This window comes from Mustela lutreola, chromosome 5 (genome assembly GCF_030435805.1).
Source record: "Mustela lutreola isolate mMusLut2 chromosome 5, mMusLut2.pri, whole genome shotgun sequence".
NCBI lineage: Eukaryota > Metazoa > Chordata > Mammalia > Carnivora > Mustelidae > Mustela > Mustela lutreola.
This window is the reverse complement of record NC_081294.1, coordinates 107,483,853-107,504,501: the sequence shown is the minus strand read 5'-3', so window position 1 is coordinate 107,504,501 and position 20,649 is coordinate 107,483,853. Positions and strand designations below refer to the sequence as shown.

Below are 20,649 nucleotides of genomic sequence, written 5' to 3'. Positions count from 1 at the left end.
AAGGAACAACAATAATAAAACAGAAATCTGAGCAGATGTGTTTAGTCAATCTTCTCACATGTTCACAAAAATCCTTTCTAAATAAGCACTGAAATCTAAATCTAAAAGAAATATTTTTAAATGTCATTTAAAAGATATTCCCCTCAAATATGAAAGCAGCACAAATTTAGGAGGTTCAATAGCACTTACTTAACCCAGCTTGAGAACACTACTATCTTAATGTCTGGTTTTGGCAACCCTCCCACAGAGTCCAAAAGGGGATTCCCAGAACCAGGAAAAAAAATCTCGAGCTGAAACTTTTCCAAAGTAGCCATTCCCAGATCAGTCTGAAGGGCAAGTCTGAGAGCCATTAGAACAGATACACCAAGTTCAGAGACAGGGTGGCAAAGACAACACTACAGGACAGATCACCATGCTTGCCCAAAGCCAGAACGCCCCCCCAACCCCAAATACTACCTTTTTAATCTTCTTGATGTCTGGGTCCTCATCTTCTTGATTGCTTTGGTAAGGCCGCATTCGTTCCTTGGTTTTGTTAAGAGCGACAATCTAGAACACAGAATTGGTCCATTTTGTGATCTGAGAAATACTGGCTTATAGCCATTCACTCCTAGGAGGTTATACCTACAAGGTAGCTTATGAGATCCCCAGGAAACTTTCGTTTTTTTATCCAACTTTTATTCCTTTGGTGCTAAGGCAGGGGAAGCAAGAACTTCACCACAAACCTATCTAGTTATGTTGCTAACAAATCGCTCCTAAGAAGTGACTGTGGAAAGTGTGAACTCAGGCCAGGGAGGACTAGGCCAAGGCCTTCACAGGAGCTGAGCGGCATGCCGCCATCTTGTCTGATGCCAGTAATGGCCTGTGGTCTCCAAATGCAATGACACTCAAGTCAAAGCTCTTGCTTCCCTTAATCAGCCTGTAGCCTTCCAGGTATACACAGTACAGCAGATTCACAAAATTCCTTGGGAAAATGGTAACTGCAAAAGAAACTTCAGAGTTTGGGGATTGATCCAAGCCAACGAAGAAAAGGTGAAAAGGTAAAAATGACTGAAACAACTTGGGATCTCTTTATATCTCCTGCTCGGTTATGTGGCCTGTGGGGGAAATTCAAGACCAGACAGCTGCTCCAAAACACCTAGTAATCAAATTCACTAGACTACCTCTCAACTGCAGGCTCTTATAAAGGTAAGAACCTGTACAGACATACTACAAGCAGACATTTAAAAAGTAAGAGTCATAACTGATTCCTCTGACCTATCTTTCCGTTTTGTCGCCAATACCAAATACACATTTCTGCCATTTTCTGGCAGAAATGCGGGAAAATAAAAGGAGTAAGAAATAAATTATTGTTTCTGCCTACTGACCACACAAGACATACCTGCTACTGACAGTCTGGGACTGCAATCTATATCCAGACTAAAATTAGAACACAGTGAAGACAGATAAGTATGCACAAATAAAGACTGGGGAACACTGCTTGGTGCTGACTGAGTCTCTCTTGTGGAGTAAATGCCAACTTCTTTCACTCAGCCGACACGCATCTGCTCTAAGCTTACTGTGGCAAAGAAAGAACACAATAATTTTGTTTTAAATTACAGTGCCTGATATAGCCTTTGTTGTTTTCACTATATCGGATTTCAGAGTTCAACTGGGAAGTTAACATCACTAATGATATGGTGAACATAGTCTGCAACTTATCACTGGAGAAGCAGTCAGATCCCAGGTACAATCGGCGTGTACCCTTGCTCTGTGAACTGGAGGTGATGTACACGGGCAGCAGGAGGTGAAAACCTCACACAGGATTCGGAGTATTTCTTAGAGGAAGGTGTGAAGAAACAAAGAGGAAAACATTCTCCAGTGACTATAAAAGTGACAAGCAAGTTACCAAGAATGAGGACCCTGAATTGTTCTGTCAATAGAATACAATTAGTGGTAGGTTTCATTCTGTGCTATTCTTCTGAGGCAAAGAAAATGCTAATGCATCCCTAGTTAGAAAGGGGTGGGGGGATCTTGTTTTCTACATTCCTCTTCAGTTCTCCAGTTATCGTCTGCTTTCCACGAGGAATAACGGGACAGCAAGGAAAGGTACCCTCGGGTTTCTATACAGAGACAGAGGCACCTTGTGAGCACGGGAGCACCCGGGCCCACCGCCATGGCTGCTGACGCCATGACCATCTTCTGTTCTTACTTGGCACAATCGCACAATCTGGGGGTGCAGGACCCCAGAAGTTCACCTTTGGAGGCTGGAGAGTGGAGGTGGAGAGAGGCAGGAAGGACAAATTCAGGAAAAAGTGTACTCTAGGGGCGCCTGGGTGGCTCAGTGGTTGAGCCGCTGCCTTCGGCTCGGGTCGTGATCTCAGGGTCCTGGGATCGAGTCCTGCATCGGGCTCTCTGCTCGGCGGGGAGCCTGCTTCCCTCTCTCTCTCTCTGCCTGCCTCTCCATCTACTTGTGATTTCTCTCTGTCAAATAAATAAATAAAATCTTTAAAAAAAAAAAGTGTACTCTAGAAAATGTCTTATACTTTAACACAAACGTGTTTTTCAAAATTCTAGAGGGGAGAAAGTTGGACTCCTTAGATATAGAAGCAGCAAAGTCTTTCAGACTTCATTTCTGCTCCTTCCTTAGTTGCATTTGGGATTGTAACTGAATCTATAATAGATTCACAGTTATCATTATTACAATATTCAGTCTACAAACAATTACATATTAAATCAACTCTTGGTTATCTGATCAAAGGAAGGACATCAGGAGCACAAAATAATTAAAAAGCAGCATATTAGCCTGGTATTTTGTTGTAGCATATTTACTCAACCCTAACAGACTGGATACTTTCCTAGCATAGATCTCTAGTCTGACCATGTACATACCGACGCCAAAGGAAACTAAGTTTGGGATTAAAATCTTGCCCTGATAGGCCTTATGTAATTATGAGGAGATGACAATAAATGTGAAACAATGGGGAAGAATCTATTAACTGGGAAGTACCTCTGATTTAAGTCTTTCGATTTCTGTGTCTTGATCTTCAAGTTGATGCCGGAGCTGGTTAGCTGCAATTTTTTCTGTCTCTACGATCTGAACTAGATGAATGTACTTCTGCATTAACACTTCCCTCTCAATCAAAATGTCTGCATAACTTAAGAGAAAATTACACAGTTAGTCAATGAGATACTCTTCTACTGCAATTTCATATAGAACATCATACATCATGTTTTAAAAAGAAGCCATATATGTAGATTGTTGGCTAACTCTCCTTTATGTAAATATTAACTTTGGGCTGACATTTTGTATCATTTAACTATAAAGAATTCAAATCATCATTTTACATATCCTTTACTAAACTAGGAGTTTGGTTAACTATACAGAATTTGGTTCATTATCATTTTTCGTATCCTTTACTAAGAGTTTATTTAATGAATGGCTGCCACCCACAATTTTACCATATACATCAGAAAAGTGCAAAGAAAAATCTATTGTTTATAAAGAAAAAGATGCATCTTCTTTAACAAAAGCTGAAGTCTTTGAACTAATAGCACACACTTGGTTTCTGGGGATGATATTCAAAAACATCTCACTGGGTAAGCCACTAGCCAATCAGAATAGACCAGCCACCAAATGGAATGACTGCAGAGACCATCAGAACAAGAACTGACTTGAAAAAACTATGATGCCTCTTCCATTGATCACCAGCCCTGCTTGGCTCTCTTTAGGATCATGACACCATTGCCACCTCTTTCAAAAATCAACAGAAGCAAACATTTCATTCAAAAAATAAGTATAGTTTCTTGGGCCCTAACACCATCAGCCTCCCCTGTATCCATTTCTTTGATCAAGTGTGGTAAAGGCAAAACTCTCTCTTAGATTTTTATTGACTATGTAATTCTGTAGCACCAGAAATTTTGCCTCTAGATCTTCTTACAACCTTTGAAGTAGTAAAATGTATGTTCCTCCATTTCCCAAATGATCTGAAAATAATAATAATTAATAACTACTATTTATTAAGTGCTTGGATATACCATATATATTCTCATTTCATCCTCCCAGCAACCCCAGGAGATAGGCTTTATCATCCCAATTGTACACAGAAAGATTTTAATCTTCACAGAGGTCACACAGCTAGCAGTGGCAAGGCTGGGATCAAATCAATTTATGTGTGACCCTCAGCTTACAGTCTTTACCACAAGCTAAACTTCTAATAAGAAATAGCACACTGGATATAAACAAGAATGTTGAAGAAGACATCTCTTGAGATATCTGCCCAATTTTGCGCTCACTTATCTCTTGCCTCTTCTTTGAGAACTTGGGCCATAGCAGCATGTTTATACCATAAAAATCTTTCTTCATGACTACATTGCACTGGTCTAAAAAGAGATAACTGGCCCAAACTAAACCAATTCATCATTCTCCTTGGAATCTGGCATTCTGTCTCTTATCTATTTGATTAAACTAATATGACATAAGCTTGGAAACTGCAGGGTGCCTGGGTGGCTTAGCTGGTTAAGCAACTGCCTTCAGCTCAGGTCATGATCCTGGAGTCCCAGGATTGAGTCCCGAATCCAGCTTTCTGCTCAGTGGGGAGTCTGCTTCTCTCTCTGACCCTCTGCCCTCTCATGTTCTCTCTCTCACTCTCTATCTCTCTCAAGTAAATAAATAAAATATTTTTTTAAAAATTTAATAAACTTGGAAACTCTGGTTACCATTGTTGGGCAGCCATATTTGGCCATACCCATACGAAGCAAAGTGAGTCAGCTGAGAAACAAAGTAAGCAGATGTTGAGGAAAACAGATAAGAGAGACAGAAAGGTAATGATTATCTGGGTTTCTATCAACTTTCTAGTTTCTGGTTCCACACCCTCATGATATCCAAATATAATTTTTACTCTTGGGTTCAGTAAAATATTATAATTTCTGTCTAATAAATTCTCTGTAACCCAAACTAGTTTGAAGTAGGTTCGTGTTACTTAGAACTAAAAGAGTCTTAAAACAATTTTAAAATCACAATTTTAGTTCAATTATCTCAACATCCTCAGCACTTACATCATGTGTGCTATTAGCATTAGAAAAAAACACAGTGTCAGCAATATTTTAAAGTCACTTGTTCTAAGAAATCACTGTAAGAAAATAGAGAGAAAGGCTATGTAAGTGTAAGTGGGAAGAGGGTTAAAAAAAAAGAAAAAAAAAGAGCAGAGTCTTCACACAGATGAAGGAACTTTAAAAGAAGAAAAGAATAGAACATGAGAAAAGTAGTTATTATAATAAAAATTCTGCCCTTTCTCATTGATTTTATTAGAAATATGCCAAATTTATTACAAATATACTAAATCAGCGTTAGATAGCAAAAGAGTATTTTTTTTTTTCTAATCAGTGAGGGCTTCTCACTGATTAAGTCCAGATTGTGCAGCTGAGTTCATGCACACTTATAACCAACATCTGTCTCCCTTCGCTTCCAAGCCCCCACTGAAGTGCTAGGAAAATTATTTTCTGTTTAAAGAAGGAAACCATAACAGGATTATAAAACAGGAAAATAGGCCATCAACAGATCAGAAGTCATAAGAAATTCTGTGAAGAGAAAAACCGAGTAGAATCAGAGTAGTGGGAAATGCAGAGTAGAGGAAACTACACAAGGAGGCACCTTGCATAAGCAAGGCTCCCACCAAGTTGGCCAGAGCTACAAGCTTGGAATCAACACATTCAAAGAAATGGAGTAGGTAAGGAGGTGATCATTAGGGTCTCTCATTAAACAGGTGACTTTGCAACATCTGCAAGTTACACTTCTCCTCTTCCCAATTCCCAATGTAAAGAAATAAAAGTACAACTGGCAGTAGTGACACGCCCCCAAGTCACAGCCTAAGATCTGCCCTCTGTCTGAGGAAGCTAGATGTGGAGAAGACTCCTAATGAGGAAGCAAGTCACAGAGAGAACAGAGCTTGAATCTACACCAAGCCTCCACTGTTGACCAAGGGAGAACCAGAAAAGGATCAGCTCTATGAGGGACAAGAAATGAAATACATTTATTGTTCTTCTATTGTGAACAAATGACCACAAACTCCCTGGTTCGAAATAACATCTATTTATTATCTCGTAGTATCTGTGCATCAGGGGTCCAGGCTATTTAGCCGGATCCTCATCTCAGAGTCTCATAAGCCAACCATTTTGGTGTCACTCAAGGTGCATTCTCATGTGGAGGCTTGATCAGGGAAGAACCCATTTCCAAGTATTTAAATTGTTGGGAAATTCATTTTCTTGCAGGTACAGAACTTATGCAGCTTGCTTCCTCAAGGCCATCAGGAGAGCATCTCTGACCCCAAGGACTGCAGTCCTTCCTTGAGGGCTTCTCACTGATTAAGTCAGGCCCACCCATGAAAATCTTCCTTTTGTATAACTCAAAAGGAACTAATTTAGGACCATAATTATTTGCAAAATCCCTTTTGTCATAAAATGTAACCCAATCAAGGGAGTGACTATCTCAGCATGTCTTCCATATAATAATGGCTAGTAGCAAGTCATAAGTTCCAACCATGCACATAAAAGACATGGAATTACACAAGAGGGAATTCCAGCCAGCCTCCACACTATCTGCCCACATAACTGAAAAGGAAGCCTATGTAAGTGACACAGATGCAGAGGAAACCCAGGCCTGCTACCTGCAATAACCCCTAAAGTCTTTTCCTTAGAAACAAAGATCACTAGAGACTTGAAAAACAACAACAACAACCCCCAAAAGTAAGACTTCTGTAGTAGGCAGCATTTAAGATAGCCCTTAATGATCCCTTCCTTCTGGTATTCATGTCCTTACATAACCCCTTCCTCCTGAGTGTGGGCTAGACTTAGGTGACTCGCTTCCAAGGAACAGAATATGGCAAAAGTGATGGAACAGCACTTCCAAGATCATTTTACAAGGAGACTCTGGCTTCTCTTGCTTGCCTTCTCTTGTTGTCTTGGTGGTTTGTTCTGAGGAAGTCAGTGTCATGATGTGAGCCGCTATATGGAGAGGTCCACATAGACAGACACTGAGAGAGGCCTCGAGCCAACAGCCAGTGAGGAACTGGCTAACAAGGAAGCGAATCTAGCTAACAATCATGTGAGTGAACTTGGAAGAAAATCCTTCCTCTTTTGAGCCTTCAGATGAGACCACAGACCTGGTTCACACCTTGACTGTTGCCTTGTGAGAGATCTTCAGGCAGAGGCACCCAATTAAATCATGCTTGCATTCCTGACCCACAGACACTGGGAGGACAATAAATTGTTCACTGTTTTAAGCACTGTCGGGTAAACTGTTACACTGCAATACATGATAAATACAGCCCCAAACGAACAAACAGAATAGATACTAAAGAAACAAGCCGAATTCAAGCAATAGAGATTTATGATCTATACAGAAACAGGGAAGAATACCAGAGTCATGAGGCAAAAAGAGGCTGCTATAGAAAAGAAGTAACCAGATAACAAGAAGAGTTTTTGGAAACAATGATTATTAAAATTTTACAGGTTAGTGAATGAGCTCATTGACAAAGCAGACATGGCTGAAAACTAAGCTAGGTGGGTAGAGACACAGAGAACACTGAACAACAACAACCACAACAAAAACACAGAGAATGGCCCGCCTGGGTGGCACAGTCGGTTAAGCATCCAGCTCTTGGTTTTGGCTCAGGTCGTGATCTCAGGGTCATGAAATTGAGTCCTGCATTGGGCTCCACACTCAGCATAGAGTCTACTTAAGACTCTCTTTTCCGGGCGCCTGGGTGGCTCAGTGGGTTAAGCCGCTGCCTTCGGCTCAGGTCATGATCTCAGGGTCCTGGGATCGAGTCCCGCATCAGGCTCTCTGCTCAGTGGGGAGCCTGCTTCCTCCTCTCTCTCTCTCTCTGCCTGCCTCTCTGCCTACTTGTGATCTCTCTCTGTCAAATAAATAAATAAAATCTTTAAAAAAAAAAAAAAGACTCTCTTTTCCTCTCCTCCTGCCTTTCCTCCTGCTCATGTGCTCACTCTCTCTCTCTCTCTCTCTCCCCCAAATAAAGAAACAAATCTTTTAAAAAACTACAAAGACATTGGAGCTATGGAAGAAAGATTGAGCGACACTAAGTACAGGTCCAAGGGATTGATATCTACCTAATGGGAGTTCTAAGAGGGGAAAAAATAGACCCTTAACTGAACATAGCACAGCCCAAATAGAAAGGATAATCCAAATGCCAGAGAGAATAAATAAAAACATCTCATACCCTGAAACACCCTGGTAAAATATCAGAGATCTACGGATAGAAAAAAAAATTACAAAAGCTGCCAAAGAAAAATCACAGTTGACCTAAAGAAAGCAGGAATCAAGATGACATATTTCTCATCAGTAGCCTGGGATGCTAGATCACGGTAAAGAACTGAAGAAAAAGTATTTTGAACCTAAATTTCTACATCCAGGCAAACATCAACCAACCAGGTACCAGTTCAAGACAGAAACAGTTTACTAGCAATCACATCTACTATAGGAGGAAAATTATGAGGAGGCTTTCCAAGCGAAAAAAAAAACAAAAAACAAAGATAAAAGCACAGAATCCAAGAATACCAGCCAGATGAAGCAACAGGATCCAGAAAGAAATGAAAAGTAAATGTAAGCAAGCTTCTCTTTCAAGGAGCAAGTATTCAATCGCATATGATTATACTTGTGGACCCAAACACCAGTTTTGATCTTTGGTACATATTTCTAAAACTTGACTTATAATTATTTGCGTTCTTCATTGGTTTTGGGTTTTGTTTTGATTTCTTGACTTTCAGATTCAACAGAGGCTGAATTAAATTAAGGAATGGAAGTTAAGTTTTTAAAAGCTTATAAATAGAGAAGAAATAATAATGAAAGGAATAAAATCTCAGGGTTAGTGGAAAGAACAATAAAGACACATTAACTATCTGAATTTACTTACCTTTCACAGAAGAGATTCAATACACACTGCTCAAAGTTGATAAATAGAGTTATATATATTTTTTTTAAGATTTTATTTTATTTATTTGACAGAGAGAGATCACAAGTAGGCAGAGAGACAGAGAGAGAGAGAAGCAGGCTCCCTGCTGAGCAGAGAGACCGATGCGGGATTCAATCCCAGGACCCTGAGATCATGACCTGAGCCGAAGGCAGCGGCTTAACCCACTGAGCCACCCAGGCGCCCCATATTATTTTAAGACATAAGCTCAACCAATTTAAAAGCCAAGAATATGTAAGTAACAAAAATAGAGGGCACAAAGGGAGAATAGGTAAGAGGTATTGTAAAGGTTTTACATTCCTCATCTTGGGACACCTGAATGGCTCAGTGGGTTAAAGCCTCTGCCTTTGGCTCAGGTCATGATCTCAGGGTCCTGGGATCTAGCCCCACATCTGGCTCTCTGCTCAGCAGGGAGCCTGCTTCCTCCTCTCTCTCTGCCTGTCTCTCTGCCTACTTGTGATCTCTGTCAAATAAGTAAATAAATATTCTCTTAAAAAATAAATAAATTCTTCATCCTTATAATAGGGAGCCCATAAAAGGGCCTAAAATCATTAAATCAAGAAGTTAAGGGGCACCTGGGTGGCTCAGTGGGTTAAACCTCTGCCTTTGGCTCAGGTCATGATCTCAGGGTCCTGGGATCGAGCCCCACATCTGGCTCTCTGCTCAGCAGGGAGCCTGCTTCCCCCTCTCTCTCTGCCTGCCTCTCTGCCTATTTGTGATCCCTCTCTCTGTCAAATAAATAAATAAAAATCTAAAAAAAATAAAGAAGTTAAGGACATTGTAGAATATATGAATATAATATATATAAGAATATAATCTTATAAAAATATAATATATGGACAACTACTAAAGAGTCGGGGAAGGACCTACTTAATCAGAGAAGTAAAAATTGTTTATCAAGTTTGGTCAAGAGCTTTAGGAACAATAATAATCTGCACTGGCAACGATAAGAAAAAATGGGTCCTTTGTACCAGAGTGCGAGATTCTAGCAGACAGCATCACAGTCATAGTCACGATCACCACAGGTTAAAAAGCTCATATCCCTTGTCACAATCATTGCAATTATAATAATCTAGCCTAAGGAAAATAAACAGAGACTTTCACAAAGACGTATCAAACAGTAAGAAGTTCATTTGTTAAAACCAGTATAAGAAAACTGAAATAATCTAAATATAGATGCATATAGTATGGTAGACGTATAGTTACAATGGAATGAGGTATAGTTATAGAGGCATAGTTACAATGGAATGCTACAAGACACTTAAAGTCATATTTTAAAAAAAATAGTTAACATAATGGGACATACTCAAGGCGTACTAATAAATTAACAAAAAAGAACAACCCCAGGAGATTAAAGTAAGTGTAATTTATTGGAGCAATTACAGGTGATTTTTAATTACTTCTTTTATGCTTTTCTGCATTTTCCAGCATCTCTATAATATCAAGAGGCAAAAAGAAAATACGCAAATACTAATGTCAGCTACTTACTCTACGAGTGGGCTTATGCAAGATTTATTACTTTTTTGTTTAAAGATTTTATTTATTTATTTGACAGAGAGAGAGAGAGACAACGAGAGAGGGAACACAAGTGGGGGCAGTAGGAGAGGGAGAAACAGGATTCCCGCCAAGGATCCCGATGCGGGCTGGATCCCGATGGGGGCTGGATCCCAGGACGCCGGGATCATGACCTGAGCTGAAGGCAGACAGTTAAGAACTGAGCCACCTAGGCACCCCTATTACTTTCTTTATATGTTTCTGTGACTCCAAATTCACTCTCTCATTCACTATTCATTGACTGTTCTTATATACCCAGAAACTGTTGAAAGCACTGGATACAGGAGTAAACAAAATGGGAAAACAAACAAAAAAACAAAACTGTGCCCTCACGGAGTTTACGTTGTGGTAGGGAACAAGAGACAATAAAATAAAAATTTTAAATACATAATATGTTACCTGGTGATTAGTACCTTAAAGGAAAAAGCAGGATGGCGGCGGGGAGTATGAGAGGAAGTGGGGGTTACAAAGGGTATGAGGAAGGGTCTCCCTGAGAAGATGGTACTGGAGTCATGACCTGAAGATGTGAGTCATGTGGTTAGCTGGTTGGAAGAATATTTCAGGGAGAGGGAAGAGCATGTGCAAAAGCCCAGTGGTAGACGCAGGCCTGGGTTGCCTGAGGAAAGGCAGAGTGGTTAGCTTACTAGAGGGGAATAAGTTGGAGGCAGTAGAGGGAACAGGATTCTAAAGCAGGTGGGCCCTGTACACCAATATAAAGTTTCAGGTTTTCACCATGAATGAGATCCAGAGCTTTGACAAGAGGCATGGCAGGATCTGACATTTTAGCAGGATCACTCTGGCTGCTGTAATGGGAAAAGACAGAGGTGGGGGGTGGAAGACCAGAGAAGCTGGAGGCTCCACAATAATCTAGGCAAAAATGTTAAAGATCAGTTCAGCACCTGGCATGAGGTCTAGCACAAGACAGTCATTCAAATACAAGTCCTTGTCAAATGAAAAAAAAGTCACCTAACAAAAAAAAAAGAAAAAAAAAGTCATCTAAGATTACCGACTTTGCATGCTTTATTCTTCTTCACATAATAATTTTCATTTCTCATAATTTTCAAGTCATTTGATTCATTCAATTGGTTCTCCCTAGTTGATTATTCTTACCAGGGTATCTTCTCAACTTTACTTCACAAAACTTTCTTTATGCATCCCGCTAGTAAATGGATTATGACAAATCAACTGAAATGCTTCCATTTGATGTAAGAACTTTCAGAGCGTTGGTATTTCTATTTTACTGTATTTCTAATATATGTTCTGATTAAATTGTCCAGTTGCTCAAGTTTAAGAATTTCTGCCTAATCTATTTATTATTTCTTTTTATGTTTAACTTTTTTTTGTTGTTACTCAGTTTAACTTCCACCAGTGGAAAAAAGTAGTCTCTTCACTGCCAAGTGAAATAAATAAAATTAAGCCACAGGAAATCGACATGATGAAAGCCAAAATTCATGTGTCCAGTAGCAACAGATGGTAAGTTTGAGGTGTGTGTGTGTGTGTGTGTGTGTGTGTGTGTGTGTATATATATATATATGGAAGTAAAAATACTCATGTGTAATATTTACAATCAAAACCAAGACACCACTATTCCATATGGGAGAAAAGGAAATACTCCAATGGTATGAATCCTCAAGAGCCCAGAGAAATGCAGTATAAAATCATAGCCATTAATTATTTTTACAGAAGAATAAAAATTGTATTAACTTCACAAGAAATGGCTAGATGGGCCAGGACCTCATCTTAGCTACTCTGATTGAAGATGTAGTTGCTAATTAGATAGATAGATACACAGATGGACGGAGAGGTAGATAGTTACAATGAGACGGAAGGATATAATATGCTAAATAGATATGCTAGTGAGCTATACATAATGAGAACTGTAACAAAACCTAAACTGAAAACTCATATTATAGTTGGCTGAAGAAAAACTCCCACTAGCTCCAGGATTATACTCAGTTTTACTGAGAAAACTCTTTGGAATCAGCATTCCTCCTATCGGGAGCATCATGATGTCTCTGGAAACTGGGAAAAACCAGTCCTGGACGGCAGCAGTACAGTTCCCGTCCAAACAACAGTGAGCACTGGCAGCAGGCCCCTCATCCACGCAAGACCCCCTGCATCCCCAGCTTTCCTCATGGTCACCACAGGAACATCGTCATCCGCTTTTTCTGGCTCACAAATCCTCTTACCGTGACAGCTCTGCTTCACTGGCTAATCAATATCTGTTAGATGTCCTGTTAGGGTGAGGTTCTAATCTATATGCCCCCAACTAAACCCTTCTCACTCTACTAATAGACTCTTCTCCTAACTTTGTCCCCTTTACAATGAATGAAAACTCAAACATCTCTGTTAGATCAAAAAGAGGAATAAAATTTAAAGACTCTAAATATTGCTCTTTCTTTCCATTTCATAGTTAGGCTTTTACTACTTTACCATCTAAGTTTGGGGCATATGGGAAGTCGTCAGTAATCCTTTCCAAAACACTTTAAATATATAAAAAAAACAAGGAAAATATTATTATAAGGTAATATAACAAAAAGTCAATAATGGTAAAATAATCACTTGGGGACAAAGAAATTTTAAGGAACACTGACTTACTTCCTTTTTTTTTTTTTTTTTAAAGATTTTATTTCGGGGCGCCTGGGTGGCTCAGTGGGTTAAGCCGCTGCCTTCGGCTCAGGTCATGATCTCAGGGTCCTGGGATCGAGGCCCGCATCGGGCTCTCTGCTCAGCAGGGAGCCTGCTTCCCTCTCTCTCTCTCTGCCTGCCTCTCCATCTACTTGTGATTTCTCTCTGTCAAATAAATAAATAAAATCTTTAAAAAAAAAAAAAAAGATTTTATTTCGTTATTTGACAGAGAGACACAGTGAGAGGAAATACAACAGAGACAGAGAGAGAAGCAGGCTTCCCACCGAGCAGAGAACCCAATGCAGGACTCAATCTCAGAACCCTGGGATCATGATGTGAGCCGAAGGCAGATGCTTAATGACTGAGTCACCCAGGTGCCCCTTACTTACTTACTTCTAAAAGCAAATATATTTAACAGTACTATATTGTAAAACTAAAGAAAATGTTTTATATCATAATTGTATTGATGATTCTCTCCTAACACTGACACTTTTATTTCTTTACAAATATGCATAAATAGTATTGGTAAATTCTCTTTTTGGTCACAAAAAAATTCTTTAGAGAGAGTATATATCTAACTATATTCATTGAACCCAAATAGATTAAAGGGGTTTATTTATAAGTTCTCATATTCAATTTCTACTACAAGGACTCTAAATAAAATAGCAATGGAAACAGGTGTTGGTGAGGATGTGGAGAAATTAGAACCCTCACAAACTGCTAGTAGAAATGTAAAATGATGTGGCCACTATGGAAAATTAGTTTGGCATGTCCTCAAAAAGTTAAACATAGAGTTAACATATGATGCATTAATTCAACTCCAAGATACACCCAAGAGATCTCAAAATGTCCACAAAAATGTATACATGAGTATTCACAGCAGCATTGTTAGTAATAGCAAAAAATGTAAGTAATCCAAATGTTCACCAACAGATGAATGGACAAACAAAAGGCGGTATACTCATATAATGGAATAGTATTCTGCCATTAAAAAAAGGAACAGGGGACTGATTATACTACAGCACGGATGAACTCTGTTTGTTAACATTGTAGTAAATGAAAAAAAAGCCAGACACAAAAGATTGTATGATTCCATTTATACGATTTGTCCAAAATGGTGGCTCCTGGGTGGCTCAGTCAGTTAAGCATGTGCCTTCGGCTTAGGTCATGATCCTAGGGTCCTGGGACTGAACCCTATGTCGGGCTCCCTGCTCAGCAGGGAGCCTGATTCTCCCTCTGTCTGCCACTCCCCCTTCTTGTGCTCTCTCTTTCTCTGTCAAATAAATAAATAAAATCTTAAAAAACAAATGTCCAAAATGAACAAATCCGTACACACAGAAGGTAAGTCAGCGGTTGGCTAGGGGTAGGGAAAATGGGGAGTAGGGAGTGAATGTTAACAGGTAGGGGTTTTTTTTTGCAGGTATTAAAAATGTTCTAGAATTAGATAATGGTGATGTTTACACAACCTGGTGAGTATACTAAAACCCATTAAATTGTATGATTTAAAATGGTGGGTTTTATGGTATGTGAATTATATCTCAGTTTTTTAAATATCTTTTTTTTTTAAAGCAATAGAACAACCTCCCCACCAAAAGTAGTATTTGTACTGGGTTATAATTCAAAAACTCTTTCTGTCAAAAAAATGCCATATTATAAGAACAAGATGAAAAAAATGATTCAAGGGAATTTACAACAAATACAAGAAGGTAATATCTTTATCATACACAGAGCTCATAAACTGATAAGAAGGACACCAACAGAAAAAATGAGCAGTGGACATGAGATGACAATTCATACAGAGAACATTGACAAATATTAAGAATAGCAAAAAATAGTTTCCCTAATAAGGAAAATGCTCATTACACCAAAATACCATTTTTCACCCAATGACATAATACAGATGTTTAAAAAAATGATTCCAGCTTTTTCACGTCCTAGTGGAGGGAGATTAAATTGGTACACACATTTCTGAAAAGCAATTTGTCACTGTGCCAGGAGCAGGAGATAAGAGGTGAACAGTACAGATTTCTAGTGAAGGCTGACAGAGAGAAACAGACATAAACAAATCAATGCAATTATATGCAGGGACTTGAAAAGAAAGAAGGGGTTGCAGTGGGAGCCCAAGAAGGGAATGGTTGGTCCTCTCTAGAAGGGGGAGGAAGAGGACCAGGGAAGGTGATGCAGATGATTGAGAGCTGAGTCCTGAAGGACAAGGTTGTTAATCAGACTGAAGGGGCCGTGCCAGCACATTCGAATCCCTGGGTGTGGTACTACAGCTGCTACAACCCAGGACACAGGGGCGGCGTGGTGTGAGGGGTTCACAAAGGTCCGCTCCGGATGGGTCTCGCTGGGACTGGATCACTGAATCCCAAATTTGGGGATAGAAAGAGTATCAGTCGAATGAATATAGGCTTTTTTTTTTCTGAAAAGCAACATGAAAAATCATTATACGATTCTCTCTATCCTTCCGTATGGTTAAAATTTTCTCTAGTAAGAAATAAATGGAAGATAATAACCAAAACAGCTAAGAGAGACCCTGGAGTTCTTCCAAGAGCAGATGTTCTTTTCAGAAAGGGCACTCTGGTGCCCTGGGGAAGAGGGATTACGAGGCAAACTTCGAAGAGAGACAGGTGAGGGGGCTACACAGTAAGCCAGGCAACTACCGCTGACACAGAGAGGAATAAAGACCAGATGTTCCAGGGCTCAAATCTCCAAGCACCTGAATGGAAGTGGGCTGTGAGGGCAGAGGGTGCAGGATGGTGCCGGCTTGAGTAACTGAATGGATGTGTACAGGAGACTATACCGCCGTACAAAGAAGGGGACATGGAGAAAAATATGAGTTTGGCTTTGGACTTCTAAAGTATCACGTAACTCTGAGCACCCAAGGGGAGAGGATATATAGATACACCAGTAGACAAAGATGACTCTACACATAATAGAGGTGGTTCATCTCGCTGATAGGGACACGGTCACCGGGGTTAGCCAGGCCTGGATTCGAACGTCAGCCTTGACACTTAGTAGGCCAGCGGCCTTCAGGAGGTTATTTCATCCTCTAAGACCCCAGACTCTGTGGAGATGGTACCACCGACTTCATGGGCTGTGTGAGTGTTGAATGAAAAGGGCCCGTGGTGCACCTGGCACAGAATCCGGTGTCACAAGAGTCCAGGGAAGGGTGACTCCAGCACCTGCCAGAAGCCTTGGCAGGGGAGGCCAGGTGAGGAGAGAAAAGTGCAAAGGCCAGAGCAATGACATTAAAGAAAGAGATAGAACACAAGGGGCAGTGAAAGAGGAGGAGAAGAAATTGATGTGGGAAACAGAGGCAGAAGAAAAATTATTAAATTTCCTTACCTACTGACAAGCCCTTAAAACAGGTAGAGTGACTTTCCTCGAGGGACTCAACTACCCCCACCTTAAGGCTGGGATAAGGGCAAAGTACAATCCTAGCCTGACCGACCTCCTTACCCTCGACCAGGATCCTGGAAGGCTACTTGAACAATTCCTTTAGGAAACTTTATCTCTAAACCTCCAAGATAGTTGACAATCATTCCCAAGCATATGGCCCACTGATAGACATCTAAAGGGTCTCACAAGAAGGTTTTATTACCATAATGAAAAACCTTTCCCCCAGACAATAGCTAGCCCCTCAAGGTCCTAGAAACCTTGCTCCCAAAATTCCTTAGAGACTTACGCCATCCCTAACCCCTCCCCAACTTCCAAGTATAGAATAGACCACTCCTTACATCCCCGGGGCAACAGCTCTTCCTGCCCTTGGGTCCTGTCCCCTTGCTTTAATAAACCACCATTTTGTTAAACCACCATTTTGTACCAAAGATGTCTCAAGAATTCTTTCTTGTTCATCGGCTCTGAACCTCACCCCACCAAATCTCACCTATGTTCTAGAACTTCATCAAAATGATCGAAGGAGTAGAAGAAGAATCAAGAATGAGTGACGTTGTAGAAGCAAAAGGAAAGAAAATTCCAAGAGAAGATTTGGGTCTCTGTACACTGATATTTAAAAAAAAAAAAAAACAACCTCCAAGTTCGTGTAAAAGTCATGTGGGAAACAAACGCAGAAGAGAAATTATTACATTTCCTTACTACCTACAAGCCCACGGACAAGTCCTTCAAACAGCAGAGTGACCTTCCTCTAGGGACTCACTGCCTTGATGATGACTTTTTGCAAAAGGCAATCCTAGCCAAACCCTGCCCCCCAAAACCAGGTTCTGTAAACCTACTTTTAACATAAAAAAACTCTTTTGGCAACTTCCTTTATCTCTATCCGCCAAGATACATGTTGGCAATCATCCCCCAAACATATGGCCCACCAATATACATCTGAAGGGTCTCATGATAGAGGTTTTTTTTTTAATTTTTAAATTTTTTTATTAACATATAATGTATTATTAGCCCCAGAGTTACAGGTCAGTGAATCGCCAGGTTTACACACTTCACAGCACTCACCATACCCAGCACAAACCCTCCCCAATGTCCATAACCCCGCCACCCTCTCCCCAACCCCCTTCCCCCAGCAACACTCAGTTTGTTTTGTGAGATTAAGAGCCTTACGGTTAGTCTCCTTCCCAATCCCATCTTGTTTCATTTATTCTTTTCCTACCCCGAACCCACCCCCATTTTGCACCTCCACTTCCTCATATCAGGGAGATCATATGATAGTCGTCTTTCTCTGATTGACTTATTTCGCTCTAGTTCACTTATTTCGCTCTAGTTCCATTCACGTTATCACAAATGGCAAGATTTCATTTCCTTTGATGGCTGCATAGTATTCATTGTATATGTATACCACATCTTCTTTATCCATTCATCTGTTGATGGACATCTAGGTTCTTTCCATAGTTTGGCTATTGTGGACATTGCTGCCATAAACATTCGGGTGCACATGACCTTTGGATCACTACATTTGTATCTTTAGGGTAAATATCCAGTAATGCAATTGCTGGGTCATAGGATAGGGGTAGCTCTATTTTCAACTTTTTGAGGAACCTCCATGTTGTTTTCCAGAGTGGTTGCACCAGCTTGCATTCCCACCAACAGTGTAGGAGGGTTCCCCTTTCTCCGCATCCTTGCCAGCATCTGTCATTTCCTGACTTGTTGATTTTAGCCATTCTGACTGGTGTGCGGTGGTATCTCATTGTGGTTTTCATCTGTACTTCCCTGATGCCAAGTGATGTGGAGCACTTCTTCATGTGTCTTTTGGCCACCTGGATGTCTTCTTTGCAGAAATGTCCGTCAATGTCCTCTGCCCATTTCTTGGATTATTTGTTCTTTGGTGTTGAGTTTGGTAAGTTCTTTATAGATTTTGGATACTAGCCCTTTTATCTGATATGTCGTTTGCAAATATCTTCTCCCATTCTGTCAGTTGTCTTTTAGTTTTGTTAACTATTTCCTTTGCTGTGCAAAAGCTTTTGATCTCAATGAAGTCCCAATAGTTTATTTATGCCCTTGCTTCCCTTGCCTTTGGCGATGTTCCTAGGAAGAAGTTGCTGTGGCTGAAGTCGAAGAGGTTGTTGCCTGTGTTCTCCTCAAGGATTTTGATGGATTCCTTTCTCACATTGAGGTCCTTCATCCATTTTGAGCCTATTTTCATGTGTGGTGTAAGGAAATGGTCCAGTTTCATTTTTCTGCATGTGGCTGTCCAATTTTCCCAACACCATTTGTTGACTGTCTTGTTTACATTGGACATTCTTTCCTACTTTGTTGAAGATTAGTTGGCCATTGGGTTGAGGGTCTATTTCTGGGCTCTCTATTCTGTTCCATTGATCTGTGTATCTGTTTTTGTGCCAGTACCATGCTGTCTTGATGATGACAGCTTTGTAATAGAGCTTGAAATCTGGAATTGTGATGCCACCAACTTTGGCTTTCTTTTTCAATATTCCTCTGGCTATTCGAGGTATTTTCTGGTTGCATCTAAATTCTAGGATTATTTGTTCTATTTCTTTGAAAAAAAAATGGTTGGTATTTTGATAGGAATTGCATTAAATGTGTAGATTGCTTTGAGTAGCATAGACATTTTCACAATATTTGTTCTTCCAATCCGTGAGCATGGAACATTTTTCCATTTCTTTGTGTCTTCCTCAATTTCTTTCATGAGTACTTTATAGTTTTCTGAGTATAGATTCTGTGCCTCTTTGGTTAGGTTTATCCCTAGGTATCTTATGGTTTGGGGTGCAATTGTAAATGGGATTGACTCTTTAATTTCTCTTTCTTCTGTCTTGTTGTTGGTGTAGAGAAATGCAACTGATTTCTGTGCATTGATTTTATATCCTGACACTTTACTGAATTCCTATACAAGTTCCAGCAGATTTGGGGTGGAATATTTTGGGTTTTCCACATGTGGTATTATATCAGATGATGGAGGTTTTAATAGATGGTGATAACTGACCTTTTCCCAACAAGGTCCTGGAAACCTTGCTTCCAAAATTCCTTAGAGATTTAGGCTATCCCTAACCCCCTCCCAACTTGAAAGTATATAATAAGCCACTCCTCAAGACCCCAGTAAGCTTTTTCTGCCCATGGGGCCTATCCCCAAGCTTTCATAAAACCACTTTTTGCACCAAAGACGTCTCAAGAATTCCTTCCTGGCCCTTGACTTCGACCCCTAAGGTCCTTCCTACATCAAAAGGAAGGCTGAAACTAATGTGACTAGCCAGTAAAAAGTGTTCAGATTATCTACATAGCTATCTTATCTATCTTTTCTTATTTATCTAACAGATATGCAAATGTATAGAAAAACTGAGCAGAGGGTTGTTACCAGTAAATACCTTGGAGAAAGTAAGTGGGTTTGGGGAGTGGGGACGGGGAAGGGTGAGCTATGAATGGAAACTATAACTTTTCACTCTCTCTCCTTTTCATTGTTTGAATTTTCTTTTTCTTTTTTTAGAGAGCTTGGATTTATGTACTACTTGTACTATTAAAAGCTATTAAATATATGGAAAGTTGGAATTACATAAGGAAAAAAACACTTTGGAAAGTCATTGTTGACTCAGGCGACAGCAGCTTCCCTGGGGTAGGGACAAAAACCCAACATAAAGGGCTGAAAAGGAAGCAAGAGCCCTGCACTGTGTGTGAGGGAGAACCACCCAACCGCTTCTTCCAAAAGCAGGGCTGCACAGCCAGAGTGGGCAGCTAGAGGAGGGAGCCGGGCCAAGGGAGGGATTTTAATGCTTGCTTTCAAGGTGGGAGAGATTCATGAGGAATCAAAGAATACCAGAAAAAAAGCCCAAGAGGGGTTGGTAAACAGAGGGGAAGTTTAGGAGGGCCAGGGAATCAATGATGGAGCAAGGGAGTCCGAGGCAAGTGAGCACAGAAGCTCAGGGCTGAAATTTGCCTCAAAAAAGCACAGGTTCGAGGGGAGGAGTCAAGATGGCGGAGAAGTAGCAAGCTGAGACTGCTTCAGCTAGCCGGAGATCAGCTAGATACCTTATCTAAAGATTGCAAACACCTGAAAATCCATCGGCAGATCGAAGAGAAGAAGAACAGCAATTCT

The 20,649-nt window shown here is 40.3% G+C and overlaps 1 protein-coding gene across 2 annotated transcripts in view; it reads right to left on the bottom strand.

The window, feature by feature from the left end:
• Window positions 1-20,649, bottom strand: part of RASGRF2 (Ras protein specific guanine nucleotide releasing factor 2) — a 260,071-nt gene that overhangs the window by 152,030 nt on the left and 87,392 nt on the right. For both annotated transcript variants that reach the window (XM_059175372.1, XM_059175374.1), the window contains exons 3-4: window positions 2,987-3,134; window positions 457-546 (exon numbers count right to left, since the gene is read on the bottom strand). In XM_059175372.1, the coding sequence (XP_059031355.1) occupies window positions 457-546; window positions 2,987-3,134 (238 nt within the window). The remainder of the gene's footprint in view (window positions 1-456; window positions 547-2,986; window positions 3,135-20,649) is intronic.